Consider the following 12,818-nt stretch of genomic DNA (forward strand, 5'->3'; position numbering starts at 1 on the left):
ATTTCCTCCTTTTTTAATTTTCTCTATTATATTTTCACAATTTTAAAGGCTTTATAAGAAACAATTAATATTGTTTATAATTTTAATATCATTAGATTTTTTTGAATGATTCCTTTTTTCAATCCTGTGTGTAATTTCATTAAAATGTAACCAGCCAACCAGATTTACCGCACTGGCTTTCCAAAATTTAACTGTTCCCTGGGGACACTTCCAGTATTGTATTCTTCAAGCAACAGTTTGCCCACACAAAATTTAGTCCATAAAGGTGCTCTCAGGTTTAGCCTGAGAACATATAACATGGTATAGCCTGCTGTTCGAAGCGACAAGTATAGTGGGGATATTAGCAAGGAGGGTTTTGGAGGGATAAAGAGAGGGGGCAAATGATGGAGTGGGTGTTAGTAAGGAGATTTTAAATTTAATATCCTTTGGGCTTGATATTCATACCACGAGAGTTAGCCAGGCTGACTCTCGCGGTTGGCACTGAGCCTGCTGGGCTATTTCCAATGACCGACGTTGACTATTTGGTTTATTTTATATAATGGGTGTCTCAGTGTTTACTGTGAGCTAAAAACACTATCACAGCTTTGTAAAAGGGCCCCTTAATGAGGGAATTCATGTGCTTGTACAGCTGAGGTGCTGTGGAAGGCTTTTCTCCTATTATAAGTAATAGAGCTGTTTTGTAAGTTATGTCTTCTTTCTTCCCCTCACTTCTTTTGGAAAGCAATGCAGTTTGTTTTCAGTGAGCAGCGAAATTTCATTGTAATGGCTCTTAGCATGCGCAGTGCTTCTCGGCTCTCTGATCGTGACAGTTTGTTCTGAGCTACTGAGGAGACAGATTTATACTGAAAATGAGAGAATGAACAGTGGATTGAATAAACTCACTTTCCGTTTGTAAACCTATTTTTTATTTTGTGCAGAACTGCCCACTGCTCCTTTGGGTGTCCAGCTCCATAGGCAATTAGGGGTCCTTTTGCTAAGGTGCACCAAACATGGCCTGTGCTGGTGCAGACACGTGTATTGGACACACACAGATCCATTTTTCAGTGGGTCTGCAAGAAAGGCCTCTTTTCTTTTGGCCTAAAACAGACGTGCGGCAAAATAAAAATTGGCGCGTGGTCATTTTGGGCCTGAGACCTTACCTCCACCCATTGACCTAGTGGTAATGGTCTACACGCATACAATGCCAATTACTGCCCGATTAGCACCGGAAAATTTCTGGCCCCGCTTAGTGGACGCACATAAAAAATGAAATTACCGCCTGGCAATGCAGTAGCTGGGCGGTAGTTCAAAATTGATGCACATAGATGCACATACACGCCTACGCGGTTTAGTAAAAGGGCCCCTTAGGCTCGGATCTGGCACTACAAGACTTTTTTCATAAATCAGCTGGGGATTTCTTTCTTTGTTTTGTACCCCCTTCAGCTTTCCTTTCTTTAGTCATCGCAGTGACTCAGAATATGAATAACCAAGTCTGTACGTCAGTTAAGGATGTCCAAGTCTCATGTATTTTGGAACAGAATCTGCTGATATACAACCCTTCCCAAAATACATGAGAAAATGATGTCCAAGTTCTGGCAACATGCACCATGATCATCCATTTTCAGACTGAAACATCCAAAATATGAACAGGGCAAAACAAAGGACATGAACATCATTGTAACAGCATAGAAACATCCATATTATAAATAGGGCCGCCGAGAGACTGGGCCGGGCCCGCGGCCCCGCTCCCCCAAGGTAGTCGTCATCAGCCACCTCCGTCCACCACCGGGCCGGGCCCCCCTGAATTCAAATCATAGCGCCTAACTGACCTCGCTCCGTGTGAAACAAGCGCAGCAGCGGCAGTCTGCAGATCACTTCCCTTCAGGCCTTCCCTCCCTGTGTCCCGCCCTCGCGCAAGTTACGTCAGATGAGGGCGGGGCACAGGGAGTGAAGGCCCGAAAGGAGGTGACCTGCAGACTGCCTCTGCTGCACTTCTTTCACACGGAGTGAGGTCGAGGTAAGGCGCTATGATTTGAATTCAGGGGGGCCCGGCCCAGTGGTGGACGGAGGGGGGGGGGGGGGCGGGGGGAGGGGACTGCAGCGCCGGGCCCCCCTTGGAGGTCCGGGCCCGGGGAATTTTGTCCCCCCTGCCCCCCCTCTCGGCAGCCCTGATTATAAAATGGCCACTCAGTTAAGCAAGTGAAAGAGTAGCCTAATAGTTGGAGCAGTCTACTAAGAATGAAGGCAGAAAACCAGAGGTTGCCAATTCAAGACCCACTGCAGCTTTCTTGACAATTTTTTGTAAATTGTGAGCTCTCCAGGGATAGGAAAATACTTATTGTGACCTCTCTCACTTCATTTAGTGGAAAACTGCGCAATTGCAGCAGTTTTCTGTAACCTGGATGTGCCGAGTATCAGGTCTAAATGGGGAATGGGACTTGATATACTGCCTTCTTTCTGTGGGTTTTGTAACTACATTCAAAGCAGTTTACATAGTATATACGGGTACTTATTTGTACCTGGGGCAATGGAGGGTTAAGTGACTTGCCCAGAGTCACAAGGAGCTGCAGTGGGAATTAAGCCCAGTTCCACAGGATCAAAGTTCGTTGTGCTAGGTTACTCTCCCACTCCATGGACCTCTGTCTTTTTTGACTTAGACATCCCTTCATATTTTAGGCTCTCCCTAGTCCCACCCAAACCACACCCAGATTACACCCCCTTGCCATTGGGATGTACAACAGTTTCATATGGTCATAACCTGGCTTATAACATTGGAATTTGGATGGTCATGCTATATGGATGTCTAAATGCCAGTTTTCAGATGTCCAAAACATGAATTATTCTTCTAAAATCTGCAACTATGTGTAGGGATAAATCAGGATAAAACATCTTTTTTATCCTCCTTGGACTTACCTCACTGGTTTGTTTTGTGTGTGTGGTTATCAATAGAAATCAAACAAAATAAAACATGGAAAAGAAAATAAGATGATACCTTTTATCATATTATTTTCTTTTCCATGTTTTATTTTGTTTGATTTCTATTGATAACCTTAAGAGTGGACTAACACGATTACCACACTTCTCTACTTTTGTTTTTGTGTAATTTACAGTGTGTGCCCAAATTCTATTAAAGTTGAGCATGCAAATTTGGGCACACGCTGAATTTATGTGCGCAATTTAATTACATAATGAGCCAATTAGTGCCAATAATTTGCCTTTTAACAAGCAACTATTGGCATTTAATTAGCGTGTGTAAATTTAGGCATGGAATCTGTAGGTGGCGCAGAAATGGGAGGGTCATGGGCATTTTGGGGCAGCTTGGGGGTGTGGTTTTGAGTGACATGCATAATTATAGAATATGGGGGCTCCACATGTAAATGTAGGTGTGAGCATTTGCACCACGTTTTCATTCACGTAAATAGTAGCACCTAAATTTACATGCTACCCCTGAGCATTAGAACTATTCTCTAAACCGCGCCTAACTTTAAGCACGGATTATAAAATAGCGCTTTTTTTGGCACCATATATAGAATTTAGCCCCAAGTGTGTAAATATCGGCCCTGTCCCTCCCCTGTGAATGTCTCCCTGACAATTATGCACTCAGCCATTTAAATATGTAATTACAGAACACTGATTTGGTGCATATTCTGCCATTTATGCTGGTAAGTGCACACTTACCCTTGTGAATGGCCGTATTCTATACATTTTACCATGCAAGAGGCACTTAAATTTTGGTGTCCTGTTATAGAATGAAGGCTTAAGTGTCTCACGATGACTGTTGCGTTGTCTTCCCTCCTCCCCAGGATGCCTCTGTAACACTTCTAGCCACTATTCTTTCTAAGATGAGGAGTCCTCCAAACGCATTGCTACCAGTAGGGGGTGGTGCTTCAATATTGTGTTTTCAGTCACCAGGGACAGGCAGGTTCCCTGGAGTCATGCAGAGCCTGTCTATCCTTCACTATTGAAAATGTGATAGTGAAACAGCACCCCTTCTCCTCCTCCCCCCCCCCCCCCCCCCCCCCCCGCTCAGCTTAGAGGAAAGAGTGCTTCTAGCCCCAGCCATACAAACTATTCCTCCTTAAAAAGATAATGCCTGCTCCAAAGCAGTTGTTACATTGTATTCATTAGAGTGTGACAGAGAATGTCCTGTGGCATTTCCTCTGCATCTGCTAAAGCCTAATTTTCATAAGATACACTTCATTTACATATTTATTTTTATTTGTTTAAAATATTTATAACCCACACAATTCATAATGTTCTAGGCGGCTTACAGTTAAAGCATTCACATTAAATCAACAAACACAAAGAAAGAGAAATACAAATCTTATCAAACAGCATCATATAAACAACAATAAAGCTGTCTCCATGGTAACGACTTTTTGGAGTTCTTTAGCTTGCATAGCCAGGGCTGTAGTGCATAAGACTGAAATCTAAATATTTGTTGTGTGCATGAATTGCAGTTACTCAGATGCTACTTCACTTGCCGATGTATTGTGATGAATAGTCATGGCTACATTTTCAAGTGTATATCAAAGGTGTATGGTGAATAAAACCCTATGCATAAACCTTTTCTAAGACAGTCACTAATTGAAGGGGGAGGGGAATAAAAGGGTTAAATATTATGTTCATTTTACCAAAGGGAGGAAGCAGCTGCTGGATGGCCAAGATGTAAATATAACTTGAGGAAGCAGGTTAGTAAGGAATACTGGAACAAGATCAAGGTCAGCCTAAGATACCCTATGTAAACGTTGTGGAGTATTATAGAATTCTGAGGAAACCTACAGCATCAGCCATTATGGCCTGAATTGGCAGATAAGGACCAGCATGGCCCGTTAGTGTTGTATGTACCGCATTGTACAGCCTACCCCCTCTATGCCTTTTTTTTTTAGGGTTCTAACTATCTTTCTGTGCAAGTTATCCCCTCTATGCCTGTTTTCAAAGGTTATCTCTAATGTGTATCAATCAGACAAATTTGTCACCCTTTCTGACCTTTTAAATTCGGTATTAAAAATATTTTGTTTACATCAAGTGCCTCTGGCTTATTTCCTTCACCAGTAATTCAGTGCTGACACTTTCATAGTTGTAGATGTATCTGAAGCTGATGTTTCATTTACAGAGGTTAGTACACTTGAACTAGACTGAGTTCCTGGTGTTATTGGGAATGAAAGTCTGCAAGCCACATTCATATCATTTGTCAGACCACACAAGCTCAAAAGCCATAGCCATATCGTATCCTAAGTGAAAGCTGGTGATGCAAGTAAAAGTTCTCTAACAGAGAAATCACAAATCTAAATAGTGTACGTTTAAAAAACACCTTTTCCTCCGCCCTCCCACTCCCTAGTTATGAAATATGTCACTTTAGTCCTAGTATGGCAATCCCTTAGTTGGTAGTAGGCGTGAGCAATCATTAACAATAACAGATGAAATGTTATTTCCTGTTGCTGGCAAGTAAAAATGAGTAGGTTTTATTTACCAATGACAGATTTGGCAGTGACAGGCCCCCTCCCTACTATTCACAGTCCCCCTTGTGATCCAAGTCCCCCCCCTCCCAGCCTGCAGAACCCCTACTTTCTGTAGGCTCTCTGGGCCTACCTGAATCCCTGGTGGTCCAGCGAGGGTCCTTATGGGGCAGGAGCAATACCCATTCTCTCTGCCCATGGCTACAGCCACATCCAATATGGTGGTCATGACCTTTCACCCTAGTCAGATTTTTAAATCTGGACCATCAAGGATTCAGGTAGGCCTGTTGTGCTATAGGGGCAGGGAACTACTGGGAATGTTGGTGGTGGGGGGGGGGGGGGGGTCTGCTCCTGACAGAGAGTAGAAAGGAGCCCAGGAAATGTTTGTTTCGTGTTGTCTCCCATGATGACAAAGGGGAGGAAGGAACTCTTGAAGAAAACGAACATCCTTCTAAATGACATGGAAACTGACATTAAATGAAAATTTTCTGAATGCCCATCCCTAGTTGGTAGGGCAGTCCCACAGGTGCTCCAGCAGCCATGGCAAGGGCGGCCATAGTGACTCTATTTCAATGCTGTCTGTCCCGAGCAGCTGCAGTATAATCAACCCTGCAGAGATAAATGTCGGCAGGGTATAAATGTTAAACCATAATAGGCAGCATGAAGGAACATTCTTACATCAGACATGATAGTTGCAATGTCAGCATAACGCAAATGTAACCCCTTCATAGGAAATGTATTAGAACATTCAATGATTTGAATGAATAGAAATCTTCATACAGGAATGGAATAGACTGTGATATCACTGAGCATTTGTTACATGATACTGCAAGAAGTGCTCAGTCATTTCTTGCCTAATATACCACCCTGCCATTCACGTTTGAGCTTAGCCTATCTGATACTACACAACACAGTTTTGTCCACTGTCAGGTTTAAAATGCTATCTTTGCTAGTGGGTGATAAGGTTCTACCACCTCCCTGGAACTGCTTATAAGCATTTTTTTTACCCTTGGTACATAATGGGAAACATTAAAAGATTATTGGTGCAATTCAATAACTTTGCACCTTGATGCTACATGCTGAGGAGCAATAATATAATAATATTATGGTACCAAGATACTTTTATAGAATACTAGTGCAAATCAGCACCAATACACCTACTGTAGGCACATCTACCTACACCTGGTTAATGGCTGGCATAAAATGGTACACTTAAGTGTGCCATGCAGTATTTGTAACTTATAGCACTCTATAAGTTATGCACATAAGTTTGCACCATGCCCATGTGTATGCCCCCCTCACACATGCTATGGCACTTAAATGCTACCTTATAGAATACTGAGTAGTGCTTTTGGGCACATAAGTGTACTAATTGGTGCACTTATGCATGCAGGTTGGGAGTAACTGCGCGCACACCCAGTTATAGAATTGCCTTTCAGAAAATCACAGCCATTTTTAATAAGATTAAGTAAAATTCTGTCTCTTTTCTCAAGTGTAAACCTCAAAGTTTGGAGGTGTTTCATAGCTACACCATTTTACATGGCAATAGGGGACCAACTCCTGTGGCTAAGGTAGCAGGAGATCATGGTTTATGGCGGAAGTTATCAGTGTAAGCTACCATTAAAGTGAGCTATTTTACCACTAACTCTGCTATTTTACCACAGGTTGCATTTTATGCAGTGAGACCTAGTTACTAATAACTGGGGTTAACAGGAAAATAATATGTCTTTATGGTAGCCCACCTGTATCTAGAAATCTAAATCATTGCTATATGTAATAAAAGTGAGTCAAGTATAGGGCGATCAAGCCATTGTGACATCTCTGATGAGTTTGGCTCTTAGGCATTGGTGGAATGAGGCAATATGACATCATAAGAACATAAGAATAGCCATACTGGGTCAGACCAATGGTCCATCTAGCCCAGTATCCTGCTTCCAATATTGGCCAATGCAGGTGTCAAGTACCTGGCAGAAACCCAAACAGTGGCAACATTCCAGAACCCCAAAGAGTAGCAAGATTATGGAATCCCAATCCCAGAGCAAGCAGTGACATCACAATATTAGCTCTGGTTACCAGCGAATGACTCTTCACACTAAAGGGGGGAAGTCATCAATGTGGGCTACTGTTAAGAGATGTTATTTTACCACTTGTGCTATTTTAATACAGATCCCAATTTATGCAATGAACTCAAGTTGCTAACAACTGGGGTTAACAGTAAAATAACGTCTTAAATTGAAACCCATGTTGATAACTTTCCCCTTAATTAAAGGAAAAAGAAATGTATCTAGAAATCAAAATTACTGCTATATGAAACAAAAGTGAGCCAAATATAGGGTAATCAAACCATTGTGACATCACTAAGGTGGGGAAGTTATCAATGTAGACTAATATGTTATTTTACCACTATCTCATACTATTTTAGAACAGGTCTCATTTTATGCAGTGAGACCTAGTTACTATGACTGGGATTAACTGTAAAATAACAAGCCCACATTGATAACTTCTCAGAAATATATCTAGAAATCAAAATCATTCTTATATGTAAAAAACTAAATTCATGGTCATTACCAACCTATTTGACCAAAAGGACTACAACAGTTTCACAATTGACAACATTTCATTCCCCACTGACAATAATCTGAAAATTCTAGGTATATCGACAAACATTTAACATTTGATAATCAAGTTTCCTCAGTAATCACAAAATCTTTCAGGTCTCTTTGGAAACTAAAAAGGATCAGACCCTATTTCTCATCAGAAACATTCAGACTATTGGTACAATCATTAACATGATCCCAATTCGATTATTGTAATGCCATATATGCTGGCTGTAAGGAGTACCAATTGAAAAACCTCCAAACAGCTCAAAACACTGCAGCCAGGTTCGTATACAAAATCTCTCGTTTTGAAAGTGCCTCCCCTTTATTAATCAAATTGCACTGGCTTTCCATCAATGCAAGAATCACCTTCAAATTATGTACCTTTATCTTTCAAATACTAAATGGCACAGCTCCAGACTATATTTTATTTATTTATTTATTTGCTGCATTTGTATCCCACATTTTCCCGCCTCTTTGCAGGCTCAATGTGGTTTACATTATGCCGCAATGACAATTGTCATAAACGGTAAGAGAAGAACAAAGTACTGTTACAATAAGATATTTTAGATATCAAGAAAATTACAAATGAAGGAAATAATTAATGCATATCGGATATGCAAAATGTAGGTAGAATATAGTGTTAGATAATAACAATGTGATTAAGTAACCAAATTAAGAGATCAATGTTGATTAGTTTTAATACAGATGTGATAGTGGTACCATTAATAAACTTACCTCAAAGAAACACTAAATATGAGGCAAGAAACGATCTCAGACTACACCTCCCAAATTGCAAAAAAGTGATCTACAAAACTATCCACGCTGCAGACTTCACTTACCTAGGAACCAAATGGTGGAACTCCTTACCACCTAAAATAAGAAATAAACAGGAATATACTAGATTCCGCAAAATCCTCAGATCATCCCTATTCATACAAACCCTCACAAAGAACAACCATATCTCAAACAATTATTACCTGAATTGTTTATTACTCTGTTTACCATTAACTTTCTCTTTACTTCATGTACAATTTCTCATTCGTAATAGATTTTCTAAATGTTAAACATCCATAGCTATCCCAGTATGTTTATGATACTGTAATGTAAAATTGGATTCTTACAACAAATTACTTTCTTATGCATTATTCTTTGTTATGTATCCAATACTGTTTATTGTAAGCTGCATGGAACTCAAACTTGTTTGGGATAATGTGAGATATAAATGTCATAAATAAATAAAAGTGAGCAAAGTTTAGGGCAGTCAAGCTATTGTGACATCACTGATGAGATTGGCTCTACATTGGTGGAATAAGGCTTTATGACATCATAATATTAACTCTTCACACTAAAGGGTAAAGTTATCAACATGGACCACTGTTAATTTGTGCTATTTTAGCACAGATCCCATTTTATGCAATGAGACCTAGTTACTAACAACATGGGTTAACAGTACAATGGAAGGCTCTGGTGATAACTTCCCCCCTTAGTGTAATCTCTCTCCTTCTTTATTCTTGTTCAGTGTTTTCACCTAGTCATGGACATTCTTGTTTCCGTAACTTATTAAAAATTGACAGTAATATAACTTTTGTTGGATCAGATGTTTAATATTGATTGTTTTTTAAATGGATTGACCTTTTTTTTTGTGTGTGTTTTTATAGGTTGACAGTGAAAGCAGTTGCAGTACTGTTACCAATTTTGGGAAGTTCTTGGATCTTTGGTGTTCTTGCAGTTAATGATCATGCAATAATATTTCAGTATATGTTTGCAATATTCAATTCTTTGCAAGTAAGTACAGAATGCAAAATAATCTGGTCCTGATCCTATTACTGTTTCATGTAAAGCGTCCACTGTAGAATTCTCCTGTGCCATGGGGGCTAAATGTGGTCCTTGCTGTGCTCATGAAGTTTCCTTTTGAACTTCTAGATGTAGTGTCTCTGAAGTTCCTAACTTGGAAAGTACTCTTCCTAGTAACAATCCCTTCAGCTAGAGAGTATATGATAACATTTGGTTACATAGGAATTATGTACCCAATTCTATCATCACAAATGTGTTCTTTGGACACGTCCCAAGTTCTTGCCTAAAGTTGTCATACCTTTTCATTGAAATGATTAAATAGTGCTTCCTACTTTCTGTCTGAAGCCCCATTCAGATTCTCATGAGAAAGCCATCCATAGGCTAGACTATAAATAGGCTCTCACCTGCAAAAATAAGAAGAACTGAATAATTTAGAAAAACAACTCAACCATCTGTAAAGCAGCTACATGGTCCTCTCTTCATATTTTTCACTGCTCGTTATTGTTTGGACCAGGCTTTAGCACAAGACAGTACCTTTGGTCAATCTGTCCCCATAAGCTAGCAACTCTCATGTGAGCTAGGCGGGCTGCTCAAAAGGACTGGCAATTTAAGACTGAGCATCCCTAAGCTTGGGAGTCAACCATTTGTGTGCCTGACTCAGTCCTGCTTGACAAAAGAAAATGCAATGTTGCTCACCTGTAATAGCTGTTTTCTGTAGACAGCAGGATTGATGTTACACAATCCCTGCCACCTCACCCAGAGTTGCCTGAACCATTTGAGCTTTGGTGCTAACTGAGAAGCCCAGGAGACTGCTGCACGTAGGAAAAGCTGCACATGCTCAGAACTTTACACTAAGTTCTGAGCTCTGGGGAGCAGTTCTGGTCTTGCACCATTGTGTGATATCACTCACTTGTGTGCCTTATCAATCCTATCTACAGAAAATACCTGCTAGTGGTGAGCAGCATTGCTTTCATTTTGTTCCCCACCATTTGTCATGGGTCTTTAGTGAACCCCTGATTTACTTTTGAGTACAGAGAGAAACTCTATTTGCTGCCTACAATAGAATGGATGTTCCTTCCAAGCTTCCAGTCACTAGATGAAGCTCACTGCCACCCAATTGTAGATTTACTAACGTATGCTACTATGTTAGCACATGCTAACCCCCTTATTCTATAAATTGCACTAAACAATAGGTGTGCAATTGGGTGCACAGGTACTGTATAGAATAAGGTCATTTACACACCTAAACTAATTGGGTCAATTGGTGCTTAATTGGCAATAACAATTACTGGCCTTAACAAGCACTAATTGATGCTAATTACGTAGGCATGAGCATTTAATGCTTGCACCTAAAGTTAGGCACAAAAATGCAGACTTAAGCCAGTAGTCTACAATAGCAGTTCCATGAAGAATTGCCGTTATGGAATTCACACTTACTGCCGGATTCTATATAGTGCGCCTAGCGTTCCATGCTGAAATCTAAGCATATTCTATTACAATGCACGTAACTTAATTGACTTAACAAAATCAGTGTTGATAACAGCACTTAACAAGCAATAATGAGCACTAATTGGGAATAATTAGAATTTTCCTGCTTAAATCCCGAAGCGTATTCTGTAATGAATTGCACCTAAATTCTAATGTGCACAGTTCAAAAGGGGCATGGCTATGGGCGGGGAAATGGGCATTCCAAAATTTACATGCGTAGTTATAAAATATGGCCATGTTTTCGTTGGTGTACAATGGATGCACATAGTTTTAGGCACTGGGATATCAACTAAGTGTGTTCTATATACCGCGCCTAATTCTAGGTGCCGCTTATGGAACGCGCTTAGGCGGAACTGTTTACCACATGGATTTTTTAGGTGCCATATATAGAATCTGGCCCTTAGCGCCCTGTATTCCAGTGCCTAAATTTAGGTACCCTTTACTGAATTCACCCCTAATACCATTAACGCATACTGGGGCCCTTTTACTAAGGCGTGTAGGCACCTACATGCGTCCAACGCATGTCAAATTGGCACTACCGCTTGGCTACCATGTGCCCCATGCAGTAATTTCATTTCTGATGTGCGCCCAAAACACGCGGAAGAAAATATGTTCTACTTTCTACTGCATGGCACTGACCCGGCGGTAATTGGCAGATTATGTGCGCTGGCCACTTACCACCTGGTTAGCGTGTTAGATGTTACCGCTAAGTCAATGGATGGTGGTAAGGTCTCAGCCCAAGTGCGCTGAGGAAATGGACCTGCACGCTTCCAAAACATGCACCTACCCCAGAGCAGGCCACTTTTAGGTGTGCCTTAGTAAAAGGGCCCCTCTATTAATAAGTAGGTCCCAAATAGGACCTGTGGTAAATAATGCATGGAAATGTATCTTAGTGTGTGGTACTTCAGTTGCATCTTTTAGTAAAAAATTTGGTGATAACTGCGGACTACTTGGGTATGACATGTAAATAAGCACACAACCACTACTATCTTGTTGGGCAGACTGGATGGACCGAACAGGTCTTTATCTGCCATCATTTACTATGTTACTCACGTTACTCTGCCTGTTTTTCAGTAGTCCCATGGAAAAATAATACTTTTCCAAACCAGAAAATAGTTGGGATTTTCAGACCAATTCAATATCATTGAGCATTCATTTCTTCTATGGTAGTGTAGAGGCATGGAGCGACTGCATCAGACTGAGCTTGTTCACTTTCATTAATTTGAACTGCAAACAACACATCCATAGTACAAACAGATGCAAGCATTATCGGCTAGTATTTTATCATCCCTGTCCTCCTCCATGAAATAAAATGGAACAATGAATCTCTTCATAAGCTATTCTTACTGGTTATACTTTTACTGGTAATGGGAAAGTGCCTTCTACTCATATTATCAATCTTTCTGAGCTTTAAAACAGTAGCAGCATGTGTACAATCAAACTGCAATTATGCTTCATTCTTTAAATTTTGTTAAAATTTATTTTCTGAGCCCCTCTG

At 40.5% G+C, this 12,818-nt stretch overlaps 1 protein-coding gene across 2 annotated transcripts in view; it reads left to right on the top strand.

Moving 5' to 3' along the window:
- The window catches only part of ADGRD1 (adhesion G protein-coupled receptor D1), a 428,743-nt gene that overhangs the window by 404,586 nt on the left and 11,339 nt on the right, over positions 1 to 12,818 (top strand). For both annotated transcript variants that reach the window (XM_030219508.1, XM_030219506.1), the window contains one exon: positions 9,697 to 9,823. In XM_030219508.1, the coding sequence (XP_030075368.1) occupies positions 9,697 to 9,823 (127 nt within the window). The remainder of the gene's footprint in view (positions 1 to 9,696; positions 9,824 to 12,818) is intronic.

Source organism: Microcaecilia unicolor, chromosome 11 (assembly GCF_901765095.1).
Source record: "Microcaecilia unicolor chromosome 11, aMicUni1.1, whole genome shotgun sequence".
Classification (NCBI taxonomy): Eukaryota; Metazoa; Chordata; class Amphibia; order Gymnophiona; family Siphonopidae; genus Microcaecilia; species Microcaecilia unicolor.